Genomic DNA, 15,826 nt, shown 5'->3' on the forward strand with positions numbered 1-15,826 from the left:
AAACAATATATAAAAAGCAGAAAGGGTGTCGATGCTGAATAAACACGCGTGTGTATATAGTTCTTATTTTCTTTACTTTAGCCAAATTCATGTGCATGAGTTTCAAGGACTACATCACAGTTAACAACGGCAATATTACCAATACAATCACACATACACATACAATGAGCATGAGTAAACTTGCATACGTTGTTGTGTAAACGTCAAAGTTAATAAATACCTTTGGTTTTTGATGAAAGACATATAGTTTTATTATGCAGAAATGCAATAATTTACTGTTGTGATTAATTAATGATGAACACAGGGCGGCCAACTCTCACGCATCTGGGCGTGACACTCACGCTTTCGGACTCTCACGCTCGCGCAAGAAATCTTACGGGAAATTTATATTATTACATTATAAACCTAAAATTAGCTGCATCAAAAGCGTTGGGGTAGTTTGCAAACCCTACAGACCATTTACAAGGTAATAAAACTGTCACATAGGTCTAAATGCGTGTGCGTACTTGCCTGAAATCGAAAATCTCACACCAGCCGGCTGACCAAAGTTGACAGCCCTGTGAACAGCTGTGTTTATTTTATTCCTTTCAACAGCGTAACTGCATTTTCGCAGTAAACGCCGCGAGGGCTCTTGGGATCGGTTCCGAAACCCTTCCTTTGAGTAACCGACCGAGTGTCCGAAAACCCGTAAGTTCGAATCGTTCGTCGAACGATCTGTCGGACACTCGGTTGGCGACTCAAACGAATGGTTTGCGAACCGATCCCAAGAGCCATTGCGGCGTTTACTGCGGAAATGCAGTTACGCTGTTGAAAGGAATAAAATAAATGCAGCTGTTCATCATTTATCACAACAGTAAATTATTGCATAAGAACTATATAAACATGGGTGTTTATTCAGCATCGACACCCTTTCTTCTTTTCATATATTGTTTTTTTATTGTGAATAGTCAAGCTGAACATTTTTGTTGAACACCAGCCCCATCTTTCAGTCAAATAACGTAACCTTGAGATACCGTTTGATTTATTATCCGATCCCATGATTCGTTGAGTCATACGGTCAGGCGCAAAAAAGACGAAAAAAAATAGTGAATCACAGAATCGATTTTAGAATCGATTCATTACAACGGAGAGCTCGAAAGAATCAAATCGGTTAATTCAGTCGAACTTCCCATCACTACTGTGTAGCAACTGGGCCACATGAGCTCACCGCACCCCCTAGCGTCGTGGAGCACTTCCGGTTTGGGATCGTCTACTTGTTGTGCATTTTCTATGGAGTTAATTTTGTGCCAAAAGTATCAATCAAAATTTTGAAAACCGCAAGCCAATCATTAAGTATCAGAATGAAAATTTGTATTCCAAATATCAAAAAAGTCAAATAAAATCATTTTATCCTTCTTCTTCTCTAATTTGTTTTGCTTCTGGAATTTTTTTTTTTGCTTCTTGAATATTTTTTTTTGCTTCTTGAATATTTTTTTTTGCTTTTGGAATGTTTTTTTGCTTTTGGAATGTTTTTTTGCTTTTGGAATGTTTTTTTGCTTCTGACTTTTGGCACTGTTTTAACGGGTGGGCGGGCCTTAGCAGCTTACACGTCTATTGGTCAGCTGGAATTTGGAGTGAACACGCCTTTAACCATCTGAGCACGCCCACTCCATGACGCATCAGAACATCGCAACATAGCGAGAAGCTCCGGAGCCAGTTTACAGCATGAAATTGCATCTTTGTAGTTCTATAATAGTGTACATTTATTAGGAATCGGTGTATGCAACACATATTTCGCATTCATAAAATGTCACCAACCCATCCAATTCAGTAACTTTCGCTATTCCACCAACGCGCTGACCAGGGAAGTTTCTAGCTATTGAAAAGATGAGAGGCTAAGTCAAGTTTACCTGGGGCACCACAGTTAAGTAAGCTTCATATTCGATATTCAGTTTTCAGGCTTTAATAACATTTAACGGAAGGTGGGGCGTTTTTAATGTCAGAATCTTGATGTCCAGTACACAGACAACGATGCACACCGATTATTTTTGCGCTTCAAACCATTTCGTGATTTGTGCAAAATCGTGTTAATAGCTAATATAATAGGCCCTGTCAGCTATAATGACATGGTGGTTTAGCATTTTGGGCTCATGGTGACTGTTGCACACCCCTTTCTTTCCCAGATTGCTTTACATACTGTCATGGTTGTGTAGTGTAGCATACAGTCTGGTTACATACCAGTGCATGTTATATATATTCTCTTTGGCTTTAATTAAAAGACACCCCCATCGTTTTATTTTATATTGGTGTGTTAGTGTGGAATATGTTAATATACGTGTTGTATAGAAGGAGGGAGAATATTGTCAATAAGGGCACTACCTTGCGAGGCGGAGAGCGATTTGGGGGGGAGGAGCACCGCGGTGAGCGCAATACTCCAGGGACGCTCAATAGAGAGCAAGCTAAGAGAGTGAGCGTGCAGCAGCCAGTTCGGTCTCCTTGTGAAACTGTATTAAACTCCTTTTTCCATCTCCCTACTTGCAGGTAAATACACCATTCAGCAGAAGAAATGCCCCTTATATAGTTTTGATATCAATAAAATAACGGACAGAAGTAGAGTTTTAGTGTTTCTCCGAGTATGCATACATGCTGCGTTACCAAATGGCGAATTAAACTTTTAGAGAGCTGCAACAGAGAAGTGCTTTTGCTTATCTTTCAATAACAGGGTCCGCTAATTTTTGGTTGTATTGTGTTATTTCAGTGTATTAGGTGAGCGGTTAACATTATAAATGTGCACGAGTATTAAAGCCGCATACAAGCCTCTTATTAAGTTGCGCTACAGGTGCTAGGCTAACACCGGTTAGCAAGGCTGCCATGTGCCTGAGGATAGCGATCTCTACAGAGATGTAGCTAGTATACGTTAGTATGTAATTATAACTGTTGTGAGTTGTGTCTGACTGCCATGAAACTATATTTGCTCTTTTATGTTCGTTTATGTAGTTTTCATGTCTGTTGGAATTGTTAGATATTCATATTTAGGAAGTATAAGGGCTACAGGTATAGTAAATATGCGGTAATATATATATATATATATAAAGATTTGCAAATGTAACAGTAACAATAGGTACTGTTTCTGGGATTATACTATTTGAATATGTGATATATATGTGCCAGTTCTTTTGTTTTGCACATTTTCCAGTAATAGGTGAATAATTACACTGCACTGCTTACAATTGGAACAGTATGTTTATTGTAAATGTTCTGGTGAAACCAAAGTATTTTGTGTTATAATGTAGTGAGGTGCAATACTCCAGGGACGCTCAATAGAGAGCAAGCTAAGAGAGTGAGCGTGCAGCAGCCAGTTCGGTCTCCTTGTGAAACTGTATTAAACTCCTTTTTTCCATCTCCCTACTTGCAGACCTCTGCATCTTTATTCAAATGTGTTGCACCGGGGTGGGCAGCCGTGTCACACCCTGTGTCCGTAACATATTTTGGCGAGCCAGCCAGGAGGGGTCAAAATGGAGAGAACTGAATCCCCTTTTCTAGAGACGAGCCTGGAAGAAGTTCAGGATCTTCATGACGAGATAAGTGCCACATTGTGGCGGTTGAATGGAAGTCAGCTTGCTGAGGTTTGTGCCTTTCTACACTGCGACCGAAGCACTGAGGGTGTCCCATCCTATGCAGAAAAACGAGCTCGTATTGAGAGGGTTGAGAGTGCCCTCGAGGCAATGATAGAGGAGAAAGAAGTGGAGGAGGTTTGCCGGGACTTCAGCCGTCTGCTGTCTGTTATGAATGAGGCAAGGGGCACAATACCACATAGGGCAATGTTTAGGCCTGGATTAGGGAAAAAGTACTTCCAGCCGCGGTCGTATGAAGATGAGATGAATGAAAGCCCTGCTGGGGTAGGATCCAGGGGCAAGACAGGTCGAGGTGACGACATTGGCCGACCCAAAGTACCGGATCGGCAAATACCGGAAGTAACCATTCGGCGTGAATTCAAGATTTGTGGCCAAGTCAAAGACAACGGACAAAAAGATCGATTGCCTTATCCCAGTTTGATGCGGCAGATTGACATTGGGCTAGAAAGAGGACATTCCGAGACTGAAATATTGGAGGCAGTTGTCAAAGCAGTTGACCCAAGCTTACCCCCCCGAGGACTCCTCGAAATCAAGCGTGGACTCACACTGGACACATTAAAGGCTATCCTGAGGGGGCATTACAGAGAGGAGAGTGCCTCAGACTTGTATCACCAGCTGGCAAACTTGTCACAGGAGCCCAAAGAGACTGCTCAGAATTTTATCTTCCGAGCAGTAGTACTGAAAGAAAAACTGTTGATGAAGTCAACCGGTGGAGATGATGAAGAATACTACAGCCCAGATGTGGTCCAGAAAAAATTCTTGCGCACCATAGAAACTGGATTAGTCAGTGATTCCGTAAAGTTCCAGCTAAAACCTCTGCTGGATCTCACTGACATCGCAGATGAAGAACTGATTGAGAGAGTGAGTGAGGCTGCCAAGTTAGAAGGTGAGAGACAGGAAAAACTGAGACGACAAGCAACTAAAAACCCCAGAGTTAGTGAGCTCCACACTGACTGAGAATTATATTCAGCCTACAGTATTTGCCACACCAACAGAGCAAACAAGGGCAAACGCCTGGAAGAAAGAAAAGGAGGAGAAAAAAAATTGTAACAAACTCAGCCCAGAGCGGATGATGGAAGAGCTGCGGACTGAAATGAGGCAGATGGTCCTGTCTGTATTGGAGGCGAACCGCCCGAGGCCACCAATTGGGGTTCTAAGGGGGTGCCAGCAGTGCCGAGATGAAGGAAGATCTGAGACCTGCCATCACTGCTTTAAATATGGTCAGTGGGGACATTTGGCCAGGGGTTGTAGGGGTCAGAATCGGAATCTGGGAAACGAGGAGGGGCTGCTGGAGGGGGACACTCAGCAGCCCAGAATGCAGCGTCTCACAGTTTAACAACCAGTTTAAGGACCCCAAAGAATGTACCTCCTGACCAGTACATTCAGAAGCACCAGACTCTGCATACCATTGATGCACTCGAGGATCCGGCACTAGTTTTGCCCACAGTCTCAGCTCAGTGCTGTCCAGTTAACCACTTACCTCCTCGAGTACAGTCAAAACTCATCTCACTGATTGGAAGAAGATGTTTAATTAACTGTTGGCTTGATGGTCAACTAGTGGAAGGTTTATGGGACATGGGAGCGCAGGCAAGCATTATCAATGAAAATTGGCGCAGGCAGTACCTACCTCACACAAAAATCAGGCCCCTTGAAGATTTGCTGGGACAGGCAGTTCTGACCGGCAGAGCAGCAAATAATACAACAATTCCTTTCATCGGGTGGGTCGAGGTAAATTTCCAACTGGTAGGGGAAGGGCGACAACCAGCACTCAGAGTGCCAATACTGGTGTCCAGTGATGATGATATTGCAGAAGAGCCAATCTTGGGATTCAACATAATTGATGAAATAATCAGAAGGGCAGAACACCAGCCCCAGGATGGCAGGAGGGAAATTATTTCATCTGTGACCAAGGCTTTTGCAGTTGAGGGTGGGACAGCACGAGCAATTGTCAATTTGATTCAGAATTCCCGCAGGGAGGAGGAAGGAAGAACAGTTAGGGTGGGCCGGAATGGAGTGATGCTAGCAGCAAACCAAGTAACCACAGTGTTCTTGCACTCCCTTTTGGACCCACAGCTACAGGGACAAGACCTGCTGTTCTCCCCTACAGATGACCACCCACTCCCAGAGGGACTGGCTGTTGGCGAAGTCTTGGTCAGAACTCCAATACAACGAATCATGAGGATTCCAGTCCCAATAGCGAACACCACTAATCAGTGCATTCGCTTAGAGAAGCGTACTATTGTGGGTCGTATTCAACCTATCAAGACTCTATACCCTGCTGCCACAAAGTCAAGTGAAGTGCCTTCAGCTACAACTGAGGTTTGGGACCTTCCAGAGTACCTGAACAGCCCCAGTGAGGGAGGGCGTGGGGCAGTGTGGGATCCACCAGTGGATCTCAGCCACCTCAGTGAAAGAGAAAAGAGAGCTGCGAAAGAAGTGCTGAAAGACGAATGTCAAGCATTTGCCTATGATGACCAGGATGTGGGACGCATTCCATCATTACAGATGCACATCACATTGCATGATCCAAGCCCAGTTCAGAAGACCTATGTGTCAATCCCAAAACCATTGCACCAAGAGGTAAAGGAGTATCTTCAAGACCTTCTCAATAGGGGATGGATAACACCATCGCGCTTGTCATATTCATCTCCAGTGGTGTGTGTCCGAAAGAAAGATGGAAGCCTGCGACTGTGTTGTGACTACAGGGAGCTAAATTGGAAATCGGTGCCTAACCGTCATCCTATTCCAAGGATGCAAGACTTGTTTGATTCCCTGGGTGGAAGCAGCTGGTTCTCTGTCTTGGATCAGGGGAAGGCGTACCACCAGGGATTTCTGGATGAAGCCAGTCGGCAACATTGTTGTCAATGCTCCGCACCTTGTCCGACGAGGAAAAGGCAGATTGGAAGAGCTCGCTGAACAAGGTGGTCCATGCATACAATTGCACCAGGAGCGAGGCCACAGGATTTTCCCCATACTATCTACTTTTCGGTAGATCCCCACGCCTACCAGTTGATCTTCTGTTTGCCACCAAGACAGCCGAGGCACCAACCACTTACCCAGAGTATGTAGCTGCATGGAAAAGCCGGATGGAAGAAGCATACAAGATAGCAGTTTCGACAGCCCGGAAAGAGGCAGCTCGGGGAAAATGCCAGTATGACCAGCGAGTGTTTGGAAGGGACCTAATGCCTGGAGACAGGGTACTTGTTCGCAACCTGACCCCCAGAGCAGGCCCTGGAAAGCTGCGGTCGTACTGGGAGGACAGAGTCCATGTTGTGATCGAAAGGAAACATCCTGAGAGTCCGGTCTATGAGTTGAAACCAGAAAATGGGAAGGGGCGCATAAGGATTCTGCACCGGAACCACCTCTTGCCATGTGATTTTCTTCCTTTGGAGCGACCAGACCCCAGAAGCAGAGGCGAACCGTCCTCAATGCGCCAGCACAGACGCGTCCAGAAGAGAGCAGGATGGAGGAAAGAACCATCGTGGGTAGAGGTACCTGATTCTGACAGCAGTTGGGAGGATGACTGTACAGTCACACTGAGATGGAACGCTCCAGATGGCAGTCAGGGACCAGTTTCGCAGTCTCAACAGTCAAGCTCAACCTCATGTGCCGCTACAGAGCGAAGAGGATGTGCAACTCCAGAGCGAAGAGGATGTGCAACTCCAGAGCGAAGAGGATGTACAACTCCAGAGCGAAGAGGATGTGCCACTAAGGAAACTAGCTGCGCTTGCTGAGCATCCTGATGTGCAATACAGTGCGGAGACTGACACAGATGACTCAGTAACGGAAGCTAGACAGAATCCTAAAAGACAAACACGCAAACCTGCAGTGCTCTCATACGATACTCTGGGCAACCCTGCCTGGGTTCGTGCTACACGTTTCCTTTCTAAGACCATGCCAGGCCAGATTGTGCTGTGGAGACCCTGGATCGGAGACTAAAAGGGATAATAGATTGGACAATATATGATATACTTCTGACATGAATGGAAACCAGTACATGGGATTTTGAGAAATGTCGGGTGACATTTACTTTTGTGGGGGAGAGTGTAGTGTAGCATACAGTCTGGTTACATACCAGTGCATGTTATATATATTCTCTTTGGCTTTAATTAAAAGACACCCCCATCGTTTTATTTTATATTGGTGTGTTAGTGTGGAATATGTTAATATACGTGTTGTATAGAAGGAGGGAGAATATTGTCAATAAGGGCACTACCTTGCGAGGCGGAGAGCGATTTGGGGGGAGGAGCACCGCGGTGAGCGCAATACTCCAGGGACGCTCAATAGAGAGCAAGCTAAGAGAGTGAGCGTGCAGCAGCCAGTTCGGTCTCCTTGTGAAACTGTATTAAACTCCTTTTTCCATCTCCCTACTTGCAGGTAAATGCACCATTCAGCAGAAGAAATGCCCCTTATATAGTTTTGATATCAATAAAATAACGGACAGAAGTAGAGTTTTAGTGTTTCTCCGAGTATGCATACATGCTGCGTTAGCAAATGGCGAATTAAACTTTTAGAGAGCTGCAACAGAGAAGTGCTTTTGCTTATCTTTCAATAACAGGGTCCGCTAATTTTTGGTTGTATTGTGTTATTTCAGTGTATTAGGTGAGCGGTTAACATTATAAATGTGCACGAGTATTAAAGCCGCATACAAGCCTCTTATTAAGTTGCGCTACAGGTGCTAGGCTAACACCGGTTAGCAAGGCTGCCATGTGCCTGAGGATAGCGATCTCTACAGAGATGTAGCTAGTATACGTTAGTATGTAATTATAACTGTTGTGAGTTGTGTCTGACTGCCATGAAACTATATTTGCTCTTTTATGTTCGTTTATGTAGTTTTCATGTCTGTTGGAATTGTTAGATATTCATATTTAGGAAGTATAAGGGCTACAGGTATAGTAAATATGCGGTAATATATATATATATATAAAGATTTGCAAATGTAACAGTAACAATAGGTACTGTTTCTGGGATTATACTATTTGAATATGTGATATATATGTGCCAGTTCTTTTGTTTTGCACATTTTCCAGTAATAGGTGAATAATTACACTGCACTGCTTACAATTGGAACAGTATGTTTATTGTAAATGTTCTGGTGAAACCAAAGTATTTTGTGTTATAATGTAGTGAGGTGCAATACTCCAGGGACGCTCAATAGAGAGCAAGCTAAGAGAGTGAGCGTGCAGCAGCCAGTTCGGTCTCCTTGTGAAACTGTATTAAACTCCTTTTTCCATCTCCCTACTTGCAGACCTCTGCATCTTTATTCAAATGTGTTGCACCGGGGTGGGCAGCCGTGTCACACCCTGTGTCCATAACAGTTGCGGGCAGCTCGGGCACGGGAGCAAGGCATCAGGCAGGCACAAAAAGGGCGGACAACCCACTTGCGGCTCCAAGAACAACAAACAGGGTTTATTAAATAAAACAGAAAACACTAGAAACGCAACAAAACCAAAAGGACCATGAGGGGTCAAAAACTAAAAAGGGATTAACAAAAACTAAATAACAAAAACCAAATACACGTTGAACACTGAAAATATCTAAACCATCTAACATCCATGAAACAAAACACAACAGAACACATCATAGACAACTACAAAACACAATGAACCACTGATGAACTAAACAGAAGCAGGAATTAAAATACTAACGGGTTAACGAGACTAACACAGGACAGGTGAGACTAAGGCACACATCTAGTGAAGTGTGCTTTGATCAGTGGACTACAGGGAACAATGCACACCCCTTGGACTTTCAGATTATTTTTGTCTGTAATAGTCACTAATTATTATATTGCATCCATTTAAAGTGCAATGGGGCAACACACTATAAGGGGTTAACAGCTCTGAAACAATTTTAAAATGGGACAGCCATGTCCTATGAAGTGTGCCTTGATCAGTGGACTCTGGAGGACAATGCACACCCCTTGCATTTTCAGAATAACTTTCTAAGTTATTAATTAGTACGCTGTATCCATATTATATATGGTCGATACCCGATATAATCATGGGCGTCGCCGCCATTAAATCTGAAGGGGACGTGTCCCCCTCACATTCCATAATTATTCGTTTGGACCCCCCCCCCCACATTTAACATAAAATATTAGTTTTATGCCAGTACGTCCCCCTCCCCCCCTCACATTCAAAATGCTTCTGACGCCCATGGATATAATAGAGATAACACATATTAATCCATAAATAAGTTGTAAAGTGTGATTAAGGCAGTGCACCGTGGGACAAAGCAAATGTACCGCAGCTGAATTGCTTGATTATGTGTTTCGTCACATTTAATACATTAGCATTAAGCTTTAGTGTGTTGCCTCAATGGCATGTAATATGGATACAGCGCACTAATTAATACCTGTTAGAGAGAAAGTTATTCTGAAAATGTAAGGGGTGTGCATTGTCCCCCAGGTTCCCCTGATCAAGGCAAACTTCAGCTGGAAGCTAGAAGCTTTAGCTAGAAACTTCCCTGGTCAGCGAGTTGGTGGAATAGCGAAAGTTACTGAACTGGATGGGTTGGTGACATTTTATGAATGCGAAATATGTGTTGCATACACCGATTCCTAATAAAAGTACACTATTATAGAACTACAAAGATGCAATTCAATGCTGTAAACTGGCTCCGGAGCTTCCTGCTATGTTGCGATGTTCTGATGCGTCATGGAGTGGGCGTGCTCAGATGGTTAAAGGCGTGTTCACTCCAAATTCCAGCTGACCAATAGACGTGTAAGCTGCTAAGGCCCGCCCACCCGTTAAAACAGTGCCAAAAGTCAGAAGCAAAAAAACATTCCAAAAGCAAAAAAAAAATCCAAAAGCGACGAAAAATATTCCAGAAGCAAAAAAAAAAAATTCCAAAAGCAAAGAAAAACATTCCAGAAGCAAAACAAATTAGAGAAGAAGAAGGATAAAATGATTTTATTTGACTTTTTTGATATTTGGAATACAAATTTTCATTCTGATACTTGTGGTTTTCAAAATTTTGATTGATACTTTTGGCACAAAATTAACTCCATAATTTTCTTTCGATTTCTGCTTTTTCTTTTATTTGTTTTTTTTCACTTGCAGCGCATTTTCATTTTGTTTCTGCTTTTTCTTTTGTTTGTCTTTTTTCACTTGCAGCGCATTTTCATTTTGTTTCTGCTTTTTCTTTTGTTTGTCTTTTTTCACTTGCAGCACATTTTCATTTTGTTTCTGCTTTTTCTTTTGTTTGTCTATTGGTAGTATTGGTATTGAAATATTTATGGAGGTATCGTGTGGAAGTCATGATTTTGCTATTGTGACAACACTAATAGAACCATTGGAGGATGTGGTACTGTAACAGTATTAGGGGCTTTCTGTATGTTGGTACTGTAACAGTTTTAGACAGCAATGTTAATGTCTGGTGGTACTGTAACAGTATTAGACAGGCCCACTGGAGGATGTGGTACTGGAACACTACTAGATAGAGCACTTGACGGATGTGGTGCTATAGTAATATTAGGTAGAGCAGTTCAAGGATGTGGTGTTGTAATAGTATTATAAAAAGATGTAGTTGGAGTGTTTACTCACTGGGGCAACCGAGGGCCTCCTTGGCGGTGATGCTCTTTCCACAGGCAGAACAGAGGGTGGTGCCTGACACAGTGAGTGAGGTGAACAGATGGCCATTGCTGTACCTCGCCTCTCTCTCTCTGGCCTCCTTTTCCCGTTCCTTCATCCGTTCCTTCTCTTTGTTCTGTATCCCAAAGAAATGGAAGAAATGCAGGATTACCATGCAAATCCACACAGATAAGAGTTCATATTTAACAGATCATGTGGATAATGAATCTTCAGAGCCCAGTAAAGTTAAATTTGGTGTCCCAAAGGGATCAGTGCTGGGCCCGTTACCATTCACTTTCAATTTACTTGCTTGCCTGACAGACATTAAGGCTTGGATGTCTCATAAGTTTTTACAGTTAAATGATAGTAAGACAAAAATTATAATTTTCGGATCATCAAATTGTACTAAGCCCATCTCTGAGTATTTGGTTTAGCTTTCTATGTCATCATTTTAGAAATACTTATCTTAGAAATACAGTATGTCAAAATTTAAATCATATTTATCATCTCCAGGTCTTGAGAAAGTTGTTCATGCCCTGATTTCATCCCATTTAAATTATTGTTTTGTCAGGGAATCAGTAAGTCATCACTTTTACGCCTACAGCTAGTTCAGAATGCCACAGCTAGGCTATAGACTAAGACAAATGAACAGGATCACATAACAGCTTATACTCAGTGTTGTGGAGTAGTTCACTACAATTAGTGACACTATTAACTTTACTTTCTTTAGTAGCTTATCAGTAGTGCAGCTACTTTTAAAACGCTGTAGCTTTTTCAGTAACCAACTACTTTTTTTTTTTCAAAAAGCCATGTAACGTGGCTAAATGCTACATCGTTAAAAAATACTACAGGTCATCGTCAACTTACGATAAATATAACTTACAACTGATGCCCAGCGTAAGTAGCCTATACAGTATGACAGTTTCCGCCCCAACTCCCAGCAGAGCAAGCATCCCTGCAAGACACCCATTCATCTCGTGCTCAGGCTAATGTTCGCAGTGCTCACAGTACAGCACAAAGTATTCGTATGTGTCTTAGCAGCTTAAATGGTGGTTATAACAATAATTAACTAATAATGATTAAAAGGTTAAAAACATAAAAACAACATGACTTAAGGATGATATAATTTTATTATACAATATACTATACTGTAGCGGCAGCAGGGTTTGATATCGCGGCATACTTGTGGGAGAATGTAAATAGCCCTTGTGGTGTTATTGTTCATACTTGGGGGGTATTTTCCCTATGTCACTTAAATCATACGAGATCAGATGTCTCATCTTGGATGAATTAATTCCATTGAGGCTCAGCCTAATCTCTTCTGACTGTTTTTTCACTAGTTTTGCATTTGGCTACAGTCAGTGTCACTACTGGTAGTATAAAGCGATACCTGGACCCTACAGAGGTTGCACAGGCAGTCTGACTTCTCCAGGATGGCGCATATTGATGTGTCATTGCCAGAAGTTTTGCTGTGACTCCCAGCACAGTCTCAAGGGCATGGAGGAGATTCCATGAGACAGGCAGTTACTCTAGGAGAGATGGACAGGGCCATAGAAGGTCCTTAACCCATCAGCAGGATTGGTATCTGCTCCTTTGTGCAAGGAGGAACAGGATGAGCACTGCCAGAGCCCTACAAAATGACCTCCAGCAGGCCACTGGTGTGCATGTCTCTGACCAAACAATCAGAAACAGACTTCATGAGGGTGGCCTGAGCGCCTGACATCCTCTAGTGGGCCCTGTGCTCACTGCCCGGCACCGTGGAGCTCGATTGGCATTTGCCATAGAATACCAGAATTGGCAGGTCCGTCACTGGCACACTGTGCTTTTCACAGATGAGAGCAGGTTCACCCTGAGCACATGTGACAGACGTGAAAGGGTGTGGAGAACATTATGCTGCCTGTAACATTGTTCAGCATGACCGGTTTGGTGGGTCAGTGATGGTCTGGGGAGGCATATCCATGGAGGGACGCATAGACCTCTACAGGCTAGACAACGGCACCTTGACTGCCATTAGGTATCGGGATGAAATCTTTGGACCCATTGTCAGACCTTACTCTGGAGCAGTGGGTCCTGGGCTCCTCCTGGTGCATGACAATGCCCGGCCTCATGTGGCGAGAGTATGCAGACAGTTCCTGGAGCATGAAAGAATTGATACCATTGACTGGCCCCCACGTTCACATGACCTAAATCCAATAGAACACCTATGGGACATTATGTTTCGGTCCATCCGACGCCACCAGGTTGTACCTCAGACTGTGCAGGAGCTCAGTGATGCCCTGGTCCAGATCTGGGAGGAGATCCCCCAGGACACCATCCATCATCTCATTAGGAGGATGCCCTGACATTGTTAGGCCTGCCTGCATGCATACAAGCACATGGGAGCCATACAAACTACTGAGTACGATTTTGAGTTGCTGCAATGAATTTTCAGCAAAATGGACTAGCCTGCTGCATCATTTTTTCACTTAGATTTTCGGGGTGTTTTTGAATTCAGCACTCTGTAGGTTTGTAATTTTCATTTCCATCAAATGATGTGGCATCCTTTCACTCTTAACACATCACCCAGTTCATATCAAAATAGATATCCAGCAGGATTTTTTCCCCATTGAGATCTGATGCGTTTTCTAAGTGTTCCTTTAATTTTTTTGAGCAGTGTACATATATATATTTATACGGTATATATATATACACACATATATATGTATACATATATATACACATACAGTGGTACCACAGTTCTCAAACTCATTAGAACTCAAATTTCTTAAAAGTCGAACCAACCAGTTCGGAAAAAAAATTACCTAGAACTCGATCTGAATCTCAGAAGTCAAACCGTGAACGCCGACCTAAGATAACTTGTACACACGGGGAAATGAGTCACGCGGCACGTCTCTCAGCAGAAACAAAAGGTAACGCTTCAGTCTCAGCCTCGCATTCGCTGTGATAGCACCGTGCATGTTTACACTAACTGAATACATATATTTAGACTGTAAAAATACATTTAGACAATGATAGACAGTAACAGTAATTATTATTATAATAAAATACATTTAAAAATAAAGATTTCTTCATTATTTTAATATTAATAATAAACCATTAATAAATGTAATTACAGTAAAACCGGGACCCTCACGGGACCAGCTGAAAAGTGACGACTTAGAGAATTGACGAGATACACCTAAGTCGACACTTTGGCGACTTATGTCTATCTCGTCGTTTTGTCGACTAGTAAATATAACTCGCCGTTTTGCCGACTTATAAAGTCGACACTTTGCCATTTTGCCGACTAGTAAATATAACACCATACCTCTACTCATCACGGTAGAGACCTGCGCGGGACGGATTTTTCAGTCCCGCTTCTGCCCGCTCCCGCAAGATTCTGTCCCGCTCCCGCAAAAAATATATATTATTTTTTCCCACTCCCGCCCGCAGTATTCAAGTTTTGTCCCACTCCCACCCGCAAAATACCCCAAGTAAACATATAAGTAGTTTTATTTTTACCGCTTCTTCCCGCTACTCTGTTATTTGTTTCACTTGCTTCCCTTTTGAGTATATATAAAAAAGAAACGGAAAATAAACAAATATGTTTCGTTTTATTTTAGTTTAATTAAATGGAATGATGAACATGGACACGAACGAGGAGCTTTTCAGAACATGCCATCCCGTCCAAGCACCAGGCTGATTACTTCTTGGGGGGGTGTCCGGTTACGTCCCCCGGCACTCAGAGCGTGGCAATTGTAGTTTCTGTAGACGATTCGCCTGTAAATTGTTATTTTAATTTAGTCATTCTTGTTGCTTTTGTGCAGTAGATAAATGAGTATTTGTTTTTAATAAATTAATTTTAAGATAATTACATTTTGCGGGAGTCCCGCGATTAATTCTATTCTCCAGCAACCCGCACATACATGAGGACCTTACCGCCCACACCCGCATTCACCGATCAAATCTTGTCCCGAACCGCACTCGGTGCGGCGGGTCCCGCAGTACTCCCGCGGGAGTGCAGGTCTCTACATCACGGCCTCGGCATCCAGGGAGCGACTAGTGCGATAGGTGGGGATTCCCCGTTTCTACATTGCTGTAGTGACAAGCAGGCGGCGGGAATGCAGCGATTGAGGTGTCGACTTACAGGTAGGAAAATCCATTCATTTGTGTTGTTCGAGACCGGGATTTAGGTGACGACTAAGGGAATTTGACGACTTACAAGCGGCGACTTACACAAGGAATTTTAAAGGAAACATCATTAGGAAAAATTGGGACTTTTGCTTGAGCGTCGACTTGTGCACATTGACGAGTTACAAGACGGCGACTTAGACCAGTTTTACTGTATAATAATATTGTCATGCCAAGCGGGGACGGAACGTAGACAAAGACGCAGACGTCAGGGTATCGGGGAATACGGGGTTTAATTACAGGTAAGGCAGGCAAAACACAGACGGCAATACAATGACCCCAATGACTGGGGAAACTGAAACAGAAGACGAAATACAGAGAGCTAATAACAACAACCAGAAACAGCCGATCACACGGGGATTCCACATGGGGTTAACGAAGGGACGGGGCACACGGAAGGAGCGGACGATCGGGGCAGGACACATTGTTTGGATACATTTATTTTCAAGGTTTCTTCCTTCTAGGGAA

At 43.1% G+C, this 15,826-nt stretch overlaps 1 protein-coding gene across 2 annotated transcripts in view; it reads right to left on the minus strand.

Moving 5' to 3' along the window:
• The window catches only part of LOC111840634 (rho guanine nucleotide exchange factor 2-like), a 131,786-nt gene that overhangs the window by 60,634 nt on the left and 55,326 nt on the right, over nucleotides 1–15,826 (minus strand). For both annotated transcript variants that reach the window (XM_072705548.1, XM_072705547.1), the window contains exon 2: nucleotides 11,162–11,324. In XM_072705548.1, the coding sequence (XP_072561649.1) occupies nucleotides 11,162–11,324 (163 nt within the window). The remainder of the gene's footprint in view (nucleotides 1–11,161; nucleotides 11,325–15,826) is intronic.

Source organism: Paramormyrops kingsleyae, chromosome 23 (genome assembly GCF_048594095.1).
Source record: "Paramormyrops kingsleyae isolate MSU_618 chromosome 23, PKINGS_0.4, whole genome shotgun sequence".
In the NCBI taxonomy this organism is placed as follows: domain Eukaryota; kingdom Metazoa; phylum Chordata; class Actinopteri; order Osteoglossiformes; family Mormyridae; genus Paramormyrops; species Paramormyrops kingsleyae.